This window comes from Petromyzon marinus, chromosome 60 (genome assembly GCF_048934315.1).
Source record: "Petromyzon marinus isolate PM22_M1 ecotype Great Lakes invasive population chromosome 60, UKy_Petmar_22M1.pri1.0, whole genome shotgun sequence".
In the NCBI taxonomy this organism is placed as follows: Eukaryota; Metazoa; Chordata; class Hyperoartia; order Petromyzontiformes; family Petromyzontidae; genus Petromyzon; species Petromyzon marinus.
The window spans coordinates 5,616,321-5,635,346 of NC_133726.1; the positions used below are offsets into that span (position 1 = coordinate 5,616,321).

Here is a 19,026-nt window from a genome sequence, read left to right on the forward strand (position 1 = left end):
CACACACCACACACACACACCACACACCTCACACACCACACACACTCACCACACACACCACACACACACCACACACACACACCACACACACCATACATACACACCACACACACACACCACACACACACCTCACACACACCTCACACACTCACTACACACACCACACACTCACCACACACACCACACACACACACCACACACCTCACACACACCACACACACTCACCACACACACCACACATCACACACACCACACACCTTACACACACCACACACACACCACACACACACCTCACACACCACACACACACACCACACACACCACACACACACCTCACACACCACACACCACACACACACACCACACACACCACACACACACCACACACACATACCACACATACACACCACACACACACAACACACACACACACACCCCACACACACACTCACTCACACACCCCCCACACACACCTCACACACCTCACACACCACACACACACCACACACACCTCACACACACACCACACACACACCACACACACACCACACACACCGGCGACATCTATGCATGAGGGTGTGCGTGCCCGTGCGTGATTCCGTGAGCTGTGAGCAAATGCGAGACACAAAACGCGCCACGCGTTCATACGCATTGACATGCACGCGCACGCACGCATTTGCACGTGCACGCGCACGCACTCTCTTACGCTCTCATACACACAGATGCATACACGGGCATGCGTACGTATGTTTAACTTCTTTTGCACCGTATGTAGCCAACCGTGCTAGTCGGAGGTGTGGTGTGTGTACATATACAGAGGCAAAGATCTCGCGTGTAGACTTTAACGGACTGTAGGGGCAAGTGCTCTTAGCGAGCGCCTATGCAATGCATACGCACAATATGCACCCCCATAGTCAATACCAAACCTTAGCAGTGCCCTACCTTATTACAGACCAATTCAGACCTTTATTGGTCAAACCGTGCCCTTATAAATCTCAACGTTTAGCCTGTACACTACACTATACGCTACACTAGTATACATTACACAAGTATGCACTACACTACTATATACATTACACTAGTATATTATTACACTAGTATGCACTACACTACTATATACATTACACTAGTATACATTACACTAGTATACATTACACTACTATATACATTACACTAGTATACATTACACTACTATATACATTACACTAGTATGCACTACACTACTATATACATTACACTAGTATACATTACACTAGTATACATTACACTAGCATGCACTACACTACTATATACATTACACTAGTATACATTACACTAATATACATTACACTAGTATGCACTACACTACTATATATATTACACTAGTATACATTACACTAGTATACATTACACTAGTATACATTACACTAGTATGTACTACACTACTATATACATTACACTAGTATACATTACACTAGTATACATTACAATAGTATGCACTACACTACTATATACATTACACTAGTATACATTACACTAGTATACATTACACTAGTATGCACTACACTACTATATACATTACACTAGTATGCACTACACTACTATATACATTACACTAGTATACATTACACTAGTATGCACTACACTACTATATACATTACACTAGTATACATTACACTAGTATGCACTACACTACTATATACATTACACTAGTATACATTACACTAGTATGCACTACACTACTATATACATTACACTACTATATACATTACACTAGTATGCACTACACTACTATATACATTACACTAGTATACATTACACTAGTATACATTACACTACTATATACATTACACTAGTATGCACTACACTACTATATACATTACACTAGTATACATTACACTAGTATACATTACACTAGTATGCACTACACTACTATATACATTACACTAGTATACATTACACTAGTATGCACTACACTACTATATACATTACACTAGTATACATTACACTAGTATACATTACACTACTATATACATTACACTAGTATACATTACACTACTATATACATTACACTAGTATGCACTACACTACTATATACATTACACTAGTATACATTACACTAGTATACATTACACTAGTATGCACTACACTACTATATACATTACACTAGTATACATTACACTAATATACATTACACTAGTATGCACTACACTACTATATACATTACACTAGTATACATTACACTAGTATACATTACACTAGTATACATTACACTAGTATGTACTACACTACTATATACATTACACTAGTATACATTACACTAGTATACATTACAATAGTATGCACTACACTACTATATACATTACACTAGTATACATTACACTAGTATACATTACACTAGTATGCACTACACTAGTATGCACTACACTACTATATACATTACACTAGTATGCACTACACTACTATATACATTACACTAGTATACATTACACTAGTATGCACTACACTACTATATACATTACACTAGTATACATTACACTAGTATGCACTACACTACTATATACATTACACTAGTATACATTACACTAGTATGCACTACACTACTATATACATTACACTACTATATACATTACACTAGTATGCACTACACTACTATATACATTACACTAGTATACATTACACTAGTATACATTACACTACTATATACATTACACTAGTATGCACTACACTACTATATACATTACACTAGTATACATTACACTAGTATACATTACACTAGTATGCACTACACTACTATATACATTACACTAGTATACATTACACTAGTATGCACTACACTACTATATACATTACACTAGTATACATTACACTACTATATACATTACACTAGTATGCACTACACTACTATATACATTACACTAGTATACATTACACTAGTATACATTACACTAGTATGCACTACACTACTATATACATTACACTAGTATACATTACACTAGTATGCACTACACTACTATATACCTGTCAACCGAGGCAGAGCCTCGCCTGTCAGACTCCAATGAAAATAGCTGTTACGAAAAGTAAAAATAAAATAATAATCAAATAAAATAAATATTAAGATTTTTCCACTGATATGTGTTATGTCATTTCTGTACGATTCCAATCATTTTTTTGTCAAAATCGCCAAATTTGTGGAAACTCCGCTGCAAATACTGCAGGAAGAGACGAGAGGTGAGGCAGTGACGAGCTCAGCCTCCCCTCCGATTGCGCAACCCCTCAGTAACTGGATGGAGCGCGGGCAATAAGCGCGTGCCTGTTACTATCTCAGTATGTCACCAATGTGATGTTTGTAGACCCCTTCATTTCATGTCCTCGCCTTCCATACTCCAGGTAACTTATTTCACGTGTGTGTATAAAGATATTTAGGCTCGTCGGTCTCGTCATGAAACTGCAATGAAAAAGCACCAGGGGAGGCAGCTATGACATCTGCCTCACTGAGGGGGACGTGTCTAACACGCCCCCCTCAGTGAGGACACGCCCCCCCTCCCAGTGAGACCACGCCCGCCTCAGTGTGTGAATCTGGCTCTGACACTAGCCAGTGCCTCCCCAGCCATTGACCTCACCGCACGTCACTGCTGTCAACCCCTTATCAGTACCTACCTTATAACAGACCAATTCTGACCTTATTGGGACCGAAGTGTCCCCTCATAAATCTCAACGTTCATCCTACAAAGACTCATTAGCACAAGGGATGAGAAACACAGACAGACTAAAATTATTTTGCCCCGCATTGATACGGCTGTATGCCGCGTGGACATGAAAACTCAATTCCCCTGTACGAGAATACGGGGTAAATCGTATGGGTTTGACAGGTACGTCATACGTGCACATATACATGCACTCGTACACACAGTACGTCATACGTGCGCAGATACATACATACACTCGTACACATAGTACGTCATACGTGCGCAGATACATACATACACTCGTACACACAGTACGTCATACGTGCACAGATACATACATACACTCGTACACACTGTACGTCATACGTGCACAGATACATACATACACTCGTACACACTGTACATCATACGTGCACAGATACATATATACACTCGTACACACAGTACGTCATACGTGCACAGATACATACATACACTCGTACACACTGTACGTCATACGTGCACAGATACTTACATATATACACTAGTACACACGGTACGTAGAGGCAGATTCATACACGGTCAAACATACACACATTCATTCCTACACACACACACTCAACTCAAGAGCATTCGCCACTAAGTGGCGTTGACGTCACCACGGCGCTTGTGCCAGGCTAGGTGCACTCGCTCGCACATTCATAACTGACATGCTCATGACCTCAACAAAGGTACACGCGTGTGTGTTGTAAACGTGACAATCTCGTCAGGTGGTGGAGGGTCCATGACAATACGTTGTTGGCATGAAGCTACTACCAATGTAGCTGCACCCAAAAACAAATTACGGATCGAACTCGATTGCCTGTAAGACCTAGGGGGTACAGCAAGTCCGTTAAAGTGGCACCTTCGTTCGCAAAATTAGTAATAGTAATATTCAGGTTTTTATTTTGTATCATTCATTGGCTTTCGCCTGGATACACACAGCCTTGGGGCCGTCCATAAATGACGTCACGCACCTGGGGGGGGAGGCGGGGTCAGACATTTGTGACGATGTGTGACGAGGGGGGGGGGTTTGAGAAATGTGACGTCACATCAAAACGCGCAACTTTAAATAAATATAGACAACGTTCTATTTAATTAAATTGACATTTTAATAAATGTTTTCTCCTACAACATCAGAGTACAGCGCCACATTAAATACGCACTACAATGGCAATAGATTAAAGCGATTTGAAGCATGTTTTTTTTTGGGGGGGGGCAGAGCTTTGTGACGTCATATTTGAGGGCGGGGGGGGGTCTGACCTTTTGTGACGCCGTGTGACGATGGGGGGGGGGGTCAAAAATCGTCCAAAATCGCGTGACGTCATTTATGGACGGCCCCCTTTCTTGAGGCCCTGAGCCTCACACAGAGACCCACAGACACCCGGTAACGCCCCACAGTGTCACGCGGGCAGTAACATTTTCTCTGTTCACTGGTAGACCTGAATAGGCAACGCGATGGGATTAGCGCGCCACGGCCAGAGCGAGAAGAATGGTGGATGTGGTGTGCCGGCCGTGAATTTATTTTTGATTTCCACGTCACCGATCGACCGCAGACAATCCTGGAGCTGAAATTAATTCCCTCCGCCCCCAGGTCTCTCTAGATTCCTCAACGTGCCTTGAACTTCTTTCGTCCCGGACGTAGCCAACCACGCTAATGGGAGATGCAATAAACTAAACACACATAAAGTAATGTTTTAAAAATACTTTTTTTTAAAAAACACGCTTTCATGAAATGTACCGTGCTAGTAATGAAAGAACTCCACCACGACTCCAGGAAGTGACCCCGAAGCTTGCCACAACGTAAGGGGACCCGTGGTGATTTACAGCCAACGTCAGTTGAGCGTGGACAATTAGAACCAAGCCGAAACATAACATAAAAACATTGTTTTGATTTAAAGCTTTCGTGACTGCAGGGATTCATATTCTTGGTTCTTTCGGTAAAGTCACGTTGAACTTTTTTCGCACCGTACGTAGCCCAAAAAAAAGCGGTTCTAAAGGAATTCGTTTGTCAATCGAGACGATGTAAAAGTGCACACAGCTCCATCGGCTTACTAATATCGGAGGTGCGTTCCAGACGGCCGCAGAAGGCCATCAGCCCAGCCACCCGAAACAATCCACAGCCACCGCCGTGATGTTCCGTCTCTGTCGCTGGCGACCCCCACCCCCCACCCCCCACCCCCCTGCTCTTTAACTCGACGAGATTTCTGCTGCCAGCGAAGCGTCGTCCTTCGTCAAGTGAATTCCCAGGGCCTCCTCGCTAGATGTCGCTCTGGCTAGATAAGACCCTCTGAAGTGATAAAAACGGTAGACCCAAACAACAACAACAAGTCACATTCCTCGATAATATTGCGGGCCTCAATGAGCTTTTGTTGTTGTTAATATAGACGGCGTTTGGTCACGCTTCGTGATCCTTTTTTATTTCCCCACAGAGCTGTACGTTGCTCTCTTTTTCAAAAGCTACCCGGCTTTCACAAATGATAGCTCAACGAAGTGGGCGTATGATCATCATCACCATCGCGTGGACATTTCTATCAGCCAAAATTCTCTAAACGCGGTGGTGATGTTGATTCTAAATATGAGGTTGGGGGGGGGGGACCCGGTGGACCCGGAGAAAAATCCACAACTACCACGGGGAAAGAGAGAGACGCGCAGACTCCAAATATACAGCAGGCGTCAGGGTCGGGATCGCATAAACCTGTCAACTCAGAACTTATTGGTCACCCCGTGCCCCTTATAAATCTCAACGTTCATCCTATACACTACACTACACACTACACTCACTATACACTACTATATATTACTATACATTACACTATACACTACTATACACTACACTATACACTACTATACACTACACTATACACTACACTATACACTACTATACACTACACTACACTATACACTACTATACACTACACTATACACTACACTACTATACGCTACACTATACACTACTATACACCACACTATACACTACACTACTATACACTACAATACACTACACTATATACTACTATACACTACACTATACACTACACTACTACACTATACACTACACTATACACTGCTATACTTTACATTATACACTACTATACACTACACTATACACTGCTATACACTACACTATACACTACTATACACTACACTATACACTACTATACACTACACTATACACTACTATACACTACTACACTATACACTATACATTACACTATACACTACTATACACTACACTATACACTACTATACACTACATTATCCACTACTATACACTACACTATACACTACACTATACACTACTATACACTACACTATACACTACACTATAAACTACTATACACTACACTATACACTACTATACACTACACATACACTACTATACACTACACTAGTATACACTACACTATTATACACTACTATACACTACACTATACACTACTATACAATACACTATACACTACAATACACTACACTATACACTACTATACACTACACTATACACTACTATACACTACACTATACACTACTATACACTACTGTACACTACACTATACACTACACTTTACACTACACTATACATTACTATACACTACACTTTACACTACACTATACACTACTATACACTACACTTTACGCTACACTATACACTACTATACACTACACTATACACTACACTATACACTACTATACACTACACTTACAAACCTGTCACCCCCTTATCAGTGCCCTACCTTATTACAGCCCTATTCAGACCCCTATTGGTCACGACGTGCCCCTTATACATCTCAACGTTCATCCTACAAAGTCCCATCACAAGGGATGAGAGATACAAACAAATAGACAAACGCATGAATGGGGTTTTTTTGCCCCCTATTGAAACGGCTGTACGCCGATATGGACCTGAAAACTCCCTGTACAAGAACACGTGGTTTAAACCTCGTGGGTTGACAGTTACGGAATAGTCACGCATGGATCTACCGGTATAAAATAACTACGATACAACAAATGTGAATCCACAAGGATATGAAAGGCTTTGTCTAAACGAATTCATCGTAAACGATGTTGGCTTTCAAGAAGAACCAGCGAGCGCAAACGAAACAACATCACGTGTGCAGAGTGAGCAGCTTCGCTCAGAATGCATCACAACGTGGATAATTTGGTTTAAAGACGTTCACGAATTCATACATTTTAATTTCTCAGAACCACGCTGGGATCAGGCAGTGGGCAGGGTTCCGCTCGGTTGAAACGAAATTCAAGAAGCGGTGGAGTGGGTGGGTGGGTCGGTGTGTGGGTGGGGTGGATGTGTGGGTGGGTGTGGTGGGTGGGTGTGGTGGGTGTGTGGATGGGTGTGTGGGTGGGATGTGTGGGTGGGTGTGGTGGATTTGTGGGTGGGTGTGGTGGGATGTGTGGGTGGAGTGTGTGGGTGGGGTGTGTAGGGGTGTGTGTAGGTAGGTGTGTGGGTGTGTAGGTGTGTGTGTGGGTGGGGTGGGTGTGTGGGTGGGGTGGGTGTGTGGGTGGGTGGGGTGTGTAGATGGCTGTCTATGTAGCCAAGATAAATTGAGGACCCACTGCTGTACGTAAAAGGTTGTCACGACGAACCGATCCTTCTGCCGCTGCTGCCGCTGCTGTTTGGTGTCGTGCCGGATGGAGTTTGATAGTGCGGGTCCCCGGAGCCGGGGAGGCAGGGTATGGGGTGGGGCAGGGTATGGGGTGGGGCAGGGTATAGGGGGGGCAGGGTATGGGGGGGTATAGGGTTCGGGTCTTGTGCCAGGGGTTTCCGCAGCCGTTGGTTGTGCACAACGCTTGATTATTGGCGCCGGTGGCAGCGGAGAATATTTGGCACCAATTTTTTTTCTTTCTTGAGAATATCCTCCGTCTGTCTGTCTGTTATTGTCTAGAGACCACAGAAGGCACGGGTCTGTCTGTCATTGTCTAGAGACTGCATCGGAGGCTTGCTATGTCATTGTCTAGAGACCCTAAGAGACACTAGTCTAAATTTTGATTTAAAGCTTTCGTGACTGCAGTAATTCATATTCTTAGTTCTTTCGGTAAAGTCACGTTGAAGGGAAACAACAAAATAATAAAATATATATAAAACAATAAAAATTCTCACGACGTTTCGATCATAACACAAACGGTCGTCTTCAGGTGTGTCGGTTTGCATAAATTTATTTATTTTTAAACGGGGTATTTATTTATTTATAAAAAAATAAATGCAAACCGACACACCTGAAGACGACCGTTTGTGTTATGGTCGAAACGTCGTGAGAATTTTTATTGTTTTATATATATTTTATTATTTTATTGTTTCCCTTCAACGTGAATTTACCGAAAGAACTAAGAATAAGACACTAGTCTGTCTGTCTCTCTGCTATTGTCTCGCGATCCTAAGGGAGATTGGTACGTCTTGATTTGAAGTTTTCGTGACCGCAAGAATCCACTCCCTTTGGTTATTTCGGTAAAGTCACGTAGGTAGACAAAATAATAGTGATCTATTAATAGTGATCTATTATTTTGTCTAATAGTGATCTATTATTGTTTTATATATATTTTGTTATTTTATTATTTCCCTTCAACGTGACTTTACCGAAAGAGCTAAGAATATAATAGTGATCTATTATTTTGTCAGTTTAACACGTAGGCTTTCGCGACCAATATTATTCATAATAAACGTTTTTGGGTTAGATCGCGTTTTAATGTGCTCGAGGCAAGTGCTCTTGTTTCAAAGTCTTTCCATGTACAGATTTGCTCAATTGATTTTTATAACGTTGAAGTGTCGTGTAAAACTAATTATTACTGGCAAAGACTAATCATAGAATCCTTCGAAATTGAGAGAAACAGAAATAACTTTAATCGCTCTGAAAGCTACAGACTTAGTGCGGCCTGGAAGCGTATTATTAAATAATACATATTACAATTCGTTATAGGGGAAACACATTCTAATTAACTAATTACTAACGTAGCATATCATCACAATAACACACATTACAACTAATTACTAATCTACAACTCATTACTAATCATAACCATTGACTGATTACCAATCGATTATATAATTACAATACCCCCCCTCCCTCCGCCTCCAATCACTGCATCTGAATGAGTTAAATGATGATGACGTCACCCTGCTGCTGCTCTATTTAAGACCGGGAGCAAGTGGAGAGGGCTTCACCATTCTGGCGAATTGCCCGATGGTGCTGGGGATGTAATTACCAGCGAAACGTCGTACTCAAACTGTAAATGTTGTGGATTCACTCTTCAAGACACCGGTGTGGGGCTAAAGTAGTGAACTATGTTGTCTTTTGTCAACGTTACACATTTTTTTGCTGATTGGTCGTGTCGGGGTGGTGGAGGGTTACGACACATTTATAAATAACGCGATCTAACCCCAAAAAACGTTTATTATTTATGACGTTGTCTACCTACGTGACGTTACCGAAATAACCAAGGAGTACTGGTATAAATGTTGATTTAAAGCTTTCATGACTGCAGGGATTCATATTCTTGGTTCTTTCGGTAAAGTCACGTAGAAGGGAAACAATAAAATAATAATATTGTTTTATATATTTTTATTATTATTTTATTGTTTCCCTTCTACGTGACTTTACCGAAAGAACCAAGGAGTACTGGTATATCTGTCGGTCTGTAAGGACTATCACAGACCAATGTGTTCGTTTTAATAAAGCCTCCCCGTTTCTCCGATGTATTTCAGCGTCGGCATGCGCAAAATGTTCATCGTACTCAATAAAAGGGATTTGTCAAGCGTCCAATGTAGGACTCTCTTGGGAAAACGTGTGTTTTAAAAAAAAAAATGCAGTGAAGCTCTCTGTCCACTTGGTAAGCAAATAAATACAAAATTACTGTCCTTGTGTTAAAAAGCGTCGATCGGGCTGGGGAGGAGGAAGGGGGGGAAGAAAAAAATCAAGCGATGTCGAAAAATATCCAGAACGGCAGAAGTCAACAGCGAGCACTCACAACGAAGGAGGGGGGGAGGGAGGATCACACTCTCCACTTTGGCCGCAGACGTAAACACCCCCCCTCCCTCCCCGCCGCGGCGTCTGTGACACGCCACGTTTCGTAACGTCGCGTTATTTACCAACTTATGTAACGGAGAGCAAAAAAAAGAGATATCTCACAAATGATCATATTAATGCTGTTAATATTATCACGCTTCGTTTATCCCAGGATAGTCCCCCCCCCCCCCCACTGAGTTCCAAGACTTCTTTTCAGGAAGGTGCTTGCCAAGTTTTCTTTCGCAATTGGCGGCGATGTAAAACCCCCACGTGCCGATCGCAAATTGCGAATAATTCGTTCAAACGTGTCAAATGTGTACCTTGACGCCTCCGCACAAAATCTCCAAACTCTTGTGACGAACGCGACGTGGATGTCAAACGTCTACCGCCGAGCAAACGAGGCGTATTGCTATTTAGTTTTGCTATTTCTACGAATTTTTATTTAGCGCATAAGACCCCCGCTGAGCTGTGGAGATGTCATTTTTCAGAAGCGACCTTCGCGATCACAGATGATAGCTCAACGAAGTGGGCTCACCATCATCATCATCACGTGGACATTTATAGCAGCCGTCAAGTACTCGAAACGCGTGATGTTGATTCTAAATGTGGAGGGAAAACCCGGAGGACTCGGAGACAAATCAACGCACACTCCAAATATACAGCAGCAGGCGTCAGGGTGGGGATTGAACCCACGTCCTCCTGTACACCAGGCGAGGTAGTAAACATCTCATAGCCACCGTGATGATGATGAGAGACACGCAAACTTCAAATATACAGCAGCAGGCGTCAGGGTGGGGATTGAACCCACGTCCTCCTGTACACCAGGCGAGGTAGTAAACATATCATAGCCACCGTGATGATGAGAGATGCAAACTCCAAATACACAGTAGCAGGCGTCAGGTTGGGGATTGAACCCACGACCTCCTGTACACCAGGCGAGGTAGTAAACATCTCATAGCCACCGTGATGATGATGATAGAGAGACGCGCAAACTCCAAAAATACAGCAGCAGGCGTCAGGGTGGGGATTGAACCCACGACCTCCTGTACACTAGGCGAGGTAGTTAACATCTCGCCGCCATGGCGTTAAGCGACAACTCATGGCTTAATACACGTGCCGTATTAACCAGGGCTGCCGCTGGATTCGAACGTAGCACGTTACTACTTTTAGGCGCTAAAAGGAAAAAAATAAACACGTGCGCTCCACACTCCACGAAGTAGTTGGGGTTACCTCCACCCCGTGCCTTGGGTCTTGCCGGAGCGCTTTGTGTGAGCACCCGAACGAACTGGCAAACCAGCGGCACGAATTGATGGTGCTGGGGAAGTGCCGGACTAAGCTCGTGCGGGGCCTGTAGCATAATTATGTTGTTATAAAGGGGCCCTAAATTACAAAAAAAACACGTAAATATTAAAACACAAATTTTTAACTTGCACAGTAAAGTAATTGTATTTTTTCATTTGCTATACAGCCAGATAATACGACACATCGCTAACCTTAAACACCCAGTCGCTCATAAAAGTTGAAGGCGGTATAGTACTATAGTAATAGAGCAAGTGCAGAATCACTGAACCGGAATTGATAGCTTGAACGCATTTAGCGCGGGGCCCTTGAAAGTGCGGGACCCGTAGCCACTGCATCTGTAGTAGCTACTACACATGAGCTACACGTGTAGTAGCTACTACACGTGTAGCTACTACACGTGTAGCTACTACACGTGTTGTAGCTACACTTGCAGCTACTACACATGTACAGCTACTACACGTGTAGCTACTACATGTGTAGCTACTACACGTGCAGCTACTACACATGTACAGCTACTACACACATGCGTAGCTACTACACACATGCGCAGCTACTACACATGCACAGCTACTACACATGTACAGCTATTACACATGTAGCTACTACACATGTACAGCTACTACACATGTGTAGCTACTACACGTGTAGCTACTACTACATGTACAGCTACTACACATGTACAGCTACTACACATGTACAGCTACTACACATGTACAGCTACATGTGTAGTAGCTACATGTACAGCTACTACACGTGTAGCTACTACACATGTACATCTACTACACATGCACAGCTACTACACATGTACAGCTACTACACATGTAGCTACTACACATGCACAGCTACTACACACGTAGCTACTACACATGTACAGCTACTACACATGTACAGCTACTACACATGTAGCTACTACATGTACAGCTACTACACGTGTACAGCTACTACACATGTACAGCTACTACACATGTACAGCTACTACACATGTAGCTACTACACGTGTAGCTACTACACATGTAGCTACTACACGTGTAACTACTACACATGTACAGCTACTACACATGTACAGCTACTACACATGTACAGCTACTACACACATAGCTACTACACATGTACAGCTACTACACATGTAGCTACTACACGTGTAACTACTACACACATAGCTACTACACATACAGCTACTACACATGTACAACTACTACACATACAGCTACTACACATGTACAGCTACTACACATGTACAGCTACTACACATGTAGCTACTTTTGCTACGAGGATCATCCGGCAGTGTGCGGGGCACAAGACGGCTACGTGGGAGGGTGAGCGACCACACGAATTCGTTCGAGTCGCCTCCTCTGTCGCCACCAACGTGGTTACCGATCTCGACTCAATGATTCACTCGCAGTCACTCGCTCACCGGCGGTCTAGTCGCCCACTTATCACTCTTCTATCGCTACTAACATGGCTACCGATCTCATGATCTTGACTCAATGATTTATTCTTGTAACTCGCCAGCCACCCCATTATCACACCATGTAAACACCACGGCTGACATAACGTGCAGAGGCCTTTGCCCACCCAGCAGTGGATTGACCATGGCTGAGAAGTATAACACTGGGATATTATAATTCCTACCATGTAAGCATTGGGTGCTACTAAGAAAGCGATCTGTTCTATAGATAAATATTGCACTTCAAAGCTGTAATATGATAACACCGACACACCAGTCTGGCATAAAAAAATAAATGGGATACTTTGCTTTTAGTAAAATCGATCATACATATGGATGAGCTTTCGCCTGATTAAATAATACTGGTAGGAACCTCCTGGTTACACCACCAGCCCACAGGGGATTATTGTGTCCGTCCGTCGTGCATCCAAAAATGGGAGGGGTGGGGCTGGGTGGGGAGGGGAGGGTGGGGAGGGGCTGGGTGGGGAGGGGCTGGGTGGGGTGGTGGGGAGGGGCTGGGTGGGGAGGGTGGGGAGGGGAGGGTGGGGAGGGGAGGGTGGGGAGGGGCTGGGTGGGGAGGGTGGGGCTAGGTGGGGAGGAGCTGGGTGGGGAGGGTTCTGGGTGGGGAGGGTGGGGCTGGGTGGGGGGTGGGGCTGGGAGGGGTGGGGTGAGGCTGGTCACCCCGTGGTGCCCTTATAAAACTCAACGTGTAACCTACTCACGCCGGCTTGTGCCCGCCCTCACAGTCGGGCCTATTTGCGGAATACACCACGTGGTGCTGCCGTTGACCCTGGCCATTGACCGAGCAACCCAACGTTCCTTCCAGCTCCTCACTCCGCAGGAGAATGTGTTACTGAAGTAAAACGATAACCAGGCAGACAACGGAACACAAAAAAAGCGAGCCGTAAAAATGCCGCCACCCAGTAGATTCATTTTTTTTATTTGAACATTCTAGGCGAAGACATTTTGACGTTTCATTCGTAGTGTATAATTTAAAAGTTGGCAACAGAACGTCACGTTACAATCGTACCACACTGGGCTGTAGAGGAAAGCAGACCAACAAACAATCACATTGGGGGATCACGTACAAAACTCTGAATACAGCACATTAAAAAAAAAAGATAAACACGAATTAATGTGTACAATAATAATAATTATTATTATTATTTTGAACCAAAAAGGGAGGTAGAAGGGATTGGAATCAGAAAGTCATCACAAAATATTTGTTCAAGATAAAGTATGCGGCGTAGAAGCAAGCACAGCCCAAGGTATGCATAACAAAAAAAAATCACGTAAGTTGATTTCAGATTAGGATTATTTTAAACCCTGTCAGACGAGCAGAACCCTAATGAATTTTGAACCTGCTGCGATACTCATGAGATTCCCAACTCGTCCCCCTTTGTCTGCCTATTTCGGCCCACAATCACTGGGTCTAAACTAAACTTCTTGGCTCAAGTAAGTGCGCTGTATATTGCGTAGAAGGTAAAGGTGCAGGCCCTGCAATTGCTCGCTCATGCCACTGCTGTTGGAAGGGTTTCCACTAGCCCAGTGTTCTTCACCGATCAGACATCATCAGTGCGAGGGCCGCCACGCGATTTAAACCATTGTTGGATTTCACAGCAGCACGGCGACGACGATGATGATGGTGGTGGGGGCCGTTCTCACTTGCCGTGTGATTGTCGGAGGCCGCTCGTCAGGGGCCGCACTAAAGGCCACCAGGGGCGGCCAGTGGCCCCGCGGGCCTTGCGATGAAGACCGCTGCGCTAGAAAGAGAATGTCTCGGGAGCTCTCCCAGAGGGCATATGGCCTCCTCTTCGACGCTGGCCAGACGCGCAACCTACACCGCTAGGTGGACAGAGGTGGGGGAGCATTTAATAAAGTTGCCCCCATTGATTCAACTGCTGCGATGGGAGATGGAACCGGCGACCTCTGGATTCGCAAGTCCATTGTGCTAAACATACCACCAGGGCAGCACCCGAGGTGCTGTAGCTTACACGAGTCCAAACGTGTGCTTGGAAAATCGATGGGGGCAGGCATAAAAAAAAAACGATTGTGCCTCCTCGAACGCGAAAATTAAGACGAATATTTACGCCTTGATTATGTTTGCTTCGAACGCATTTGAAAACATTGGCGCGTAATAAAGAGACGCACTCTTTTATCGGTACGAGCGAAGCGATTTCATTTTTCTCTTTCCTTTCTACCCTCCTCCGACAGAAAGCCGGCGGATGACGAGGCTTACAGCAGTGATCTGGAGGGCTCCCAAACGAACGCTTCACTCGCCAATCTCCGACCAAACCCCCGGCGGCGTCGGCGGCGGCAAAATCGCTTGGTTCACCGCGTGCGCATTCAACCGGTCGTGCCCGATGCTCCAGCCTCGCTCAGAAACGCCAACCATCGGGTGGCATCGACGGACATGACCGTATCCCGTGAGCCCGCAGGGTTTGGCTCAAGTAACCCCGCGCCCGCCCACCCCCCGTGAAGCTCGCCGTGTTAACGCCCCACGCTCATCGCCTCCGTTTAAGCATTGGCGAAACTGAGAAAGCTCAGCTCCACGGCCAGCTGCGTGGGAGCAGCGATCAGCGCCCCCCCCCACCCAACCCCCCACCCGGAGGTCACCGTTGGCGGATGCCGGTACGGCAAGTAGGGCACGGATTCCGTTCACGTTTTCTTTCTCCCTCCCCGTACACAGATTTTCGAGCACCGTCCTCCCACTGTCGCGCGTGGGTGTTCTTCGGCCCGGGGGCAATTTACGGCGCTTCTCCCGTAACACGCGATACTCGGAAAGGAAGCGGGCCACACACGCCTCGGCATTTTAAAAAGGGAGAGACGAGCTCCCTGTCACGGCGTCACAATTGTTAAACACGTGACGTGCAATGTCTTCATCCGGATGGTTTCACCGTCCAGAGCTCCCTTTTTCCCAATCCACTGCAGGATGAGGACCGGCGCTGCCTTCTTGCTCAAGGTGGGCAGCATAGACGTTGGAGCAAGGTAGAGTAACGACAATGGATACACCGCTGCACTGCCCTCTGCTGATAACGTAGCTCAGCAGGAAGCCCGTAGCACCTGTTTGTACGCAGTGGGTTGCCCATCCAAGTACGATAGCAGGCTCGAAATGCCTGCTTAGCTTACGAGGTCTGGACAGAGATCGGGCACGCTCCGCGTGATTTGGTCGGAGATTTCGCTGTAACCCACCATCAAAATCACATCCCAGGCACCGCCACTAGCAGAGCAGATGCAATTGGTTGTTTTTTTTTTCCTTGGAGGAACGATCGATGAGAACGACATTTGCAAGTGCGTTGAAGACGCGGGCTCCGGGGATGAGCGAAGCTTCGTCCTATATCGTGTAAAACCATTTTTTTTTTAAAATCAAGCCTGCAATGGAATCATCCCATTTGTCATTACTATTCGATGAATTGTCACAATTTAGGTAGGACGATTTGCTTCAATAACCAATAACTTTCTTGTTTTGTTCTACCTCGGCCGCAACATGAGCCCAAAACACGTAGCGTTTGCAAACGATTTGCGCAAATTGCAAAATACTGTTATTCGTACGCACGCGCAAATGCGATACGTGTATCGCGAGCGTAATCATTGGTTCGAATTCGTCAAGAGTTACGCGCCTCGGTGGAGTAGCCATCGAGAGTGTGCAGGCGGTGCGATCGCACAACGGTCTGGAGACTGGTGGGGGCCCAGGCTCCGGGCGATGAAGGGGGGCGGCGGGGGGGGGGGGGTGTCTGTGTCGTTATTTGTACCAAGGCCCATGTCAACCACGATATGCAACTACCTACATAAAATGATAGAATTTCTCCAAAAATCTGTATTTGGAAAGCTTTCTGAGCACAGAGAAAGAGAGGGGGGGGGGGAGGGTAAAATAATTCGCTTTTGCAAATGTAGATAATGTTGAGAGATGCCTTCAAAGCAACGGGCTGTCTGACGAGCAGCGTTTGATTGGCCGGTCACCGAGCTTGGCCCCACGTGATTGGCCGCTTGCCCCACCGATGGGAGGTGTTTGGAATCGGTCGACGCGGCGCCGTGCCAAAGTTTGGCGCTGCAAGTGGCGTTTTAAAATACCACCGGGTGGGTCGTTCACCCGGGCCCCACGGCTCCCCCACAGTGCCCCGCGTGAAGACCGCAAGCTCACCGCGACCTGGCCAGCCAAACAACCACGTGGGGGTCACGCGCGGCCTATAATCTCGTTGCGGTGATGGCGTGCAAGCGCCGAGATGATTCGTATTAAGTATTCATAACGGGAGCTTTTTTGATCTTGATTTCGTACGGCTGCCTCCGTTTTCTCCTGCCCTGTTCAGCGAACGCGCTTGTGGCCTTCCCGTAAGAGCAACAGGCCCGCCGCGATGGAATCGATCCGATTCGCGGCCGGCGCGCCGGAGACGGGACGCGGCAACCACCCTTCCTCCGGCGGCACGGCACGTCGTCCCCCTTCAGAGCGCCAGCTCTTCGACGTCATCGTCCGGCGAGTCGACGGCCCTCACGGCGGGCCGCGTGCTCGTCACGGTCGTCGCGTGCCGCCCGTTGCGCGTCCGGAACGCCGCCGCCGTGCTCGTCGCCGCCCCCCCTCCTCGGTCTCCCGCCTTTCGCCGCGCATCATCGCCCGCCGCCTCCTCCTCCGCCGCCTCCTCCTCCTCCTCCTCCTCGTCGTCGTCGTCGTCGTCGTCCCACGGGAACGCCTTCTTCCCGGCCGGCGCGGGCGCCGCCTTCATCTCCCCGTCCGCCGCCGCGACCTCGCCCGTGCCGAACAGCTGCTCGATGAGCCCCGTTTTGTCCCGCGAGCCCGGCGGCGTCGGCCGCCCTTTCTTGGGAGAGTTCTCCCGGCGCTGCTCGAGCGGCAGAGTCTCCCGGCCCGATTGGCGCCCGAACGACGGCGCGTAGCTGCCGAACGCCAGCTCGTCCGCCCCCGGCGGGGGGCCCTCGGCTCGCCGTTGGCGCCGGCGCGACTCGCCGCCGTCCCGCTCTGCGCGGGCCGGGACGCCGTTGTGCAGGTTCCGCACCGGCTCCGAGAACTTGTAGCCCCCGCGGCTTCCCTGGCTGTTGGAGTTGCTGGCGTCGCCGGCGTCGGTGTCGTCGGTGGTGGCGGCGGCGGCGGCGGCGGCGTCGTCGTCGTCACGCAGCAGCGGCGGCAGCGGGCGCGCGGTTTTGCGGGCGATGTCGTCCAGGGTCGGGGACGGTGAGCGACGGGCAGAGGCGGCCGCCGCCGCCGCCGGTGCCGACATCCGCTCGTCGATTTCCCGCATCTTGGCGAGGAGGGCGTCCTTACGGCGGCGCTCCTCGCCCAGCCGTGCCCGCTCCACCGCACCGGCCGCCTCCTCCTCCTCCTCCCGCTCGCGTTCTGCCAAGCGTAGAAATAAAAACGTCGCAGCCGCCGGCGTGACTTTAACCGTCCTCCAGTTGTGCTGTTGCCTTTTGTTCTCAAAAAGAGAAAAGGATGAACACGCTGCAAGTTTGCTTACACAAGAGCCGTACGGATGCGTCCGGTTTATCGGGGGGGGGGGGCATTTCCTATTTTTAATTGAGCCTTTCCAAATGTTGGCATTTTCAAGTGACAGCCACAAATGGCTTT

The 19,026-nt window shown here is 46.8% G+C and overlaps 1 protein-coding gene across 2 annotated transcripts in view; it reads right to left on the reverse strand.

Moving 5' to 3' along the window:
* Positions 1–14,375: 14,375 nt before the first annotated feature.
* The window catches only part of LOC116955481 (uncharacterized), a 28,193-nt gene continuing 23,542 nt past the window's right edge, over positions 14,376–19,026 (reverse strand). For both annotated transcript variants that reach the window (XM_032976589.2, XM_076053295.1), the window contains exon 9: positions 14,376–18,795. In XM_032976589.2, coding sequence (XP_032832480.2) covers positions 17,891–18,795 — 905 coding nt within the window. In that variant the 3' untranslated portion in view covers positions 14,376–17,890. The remainder of the gene's footprint in view (positions 18,796–19,026) is intronic.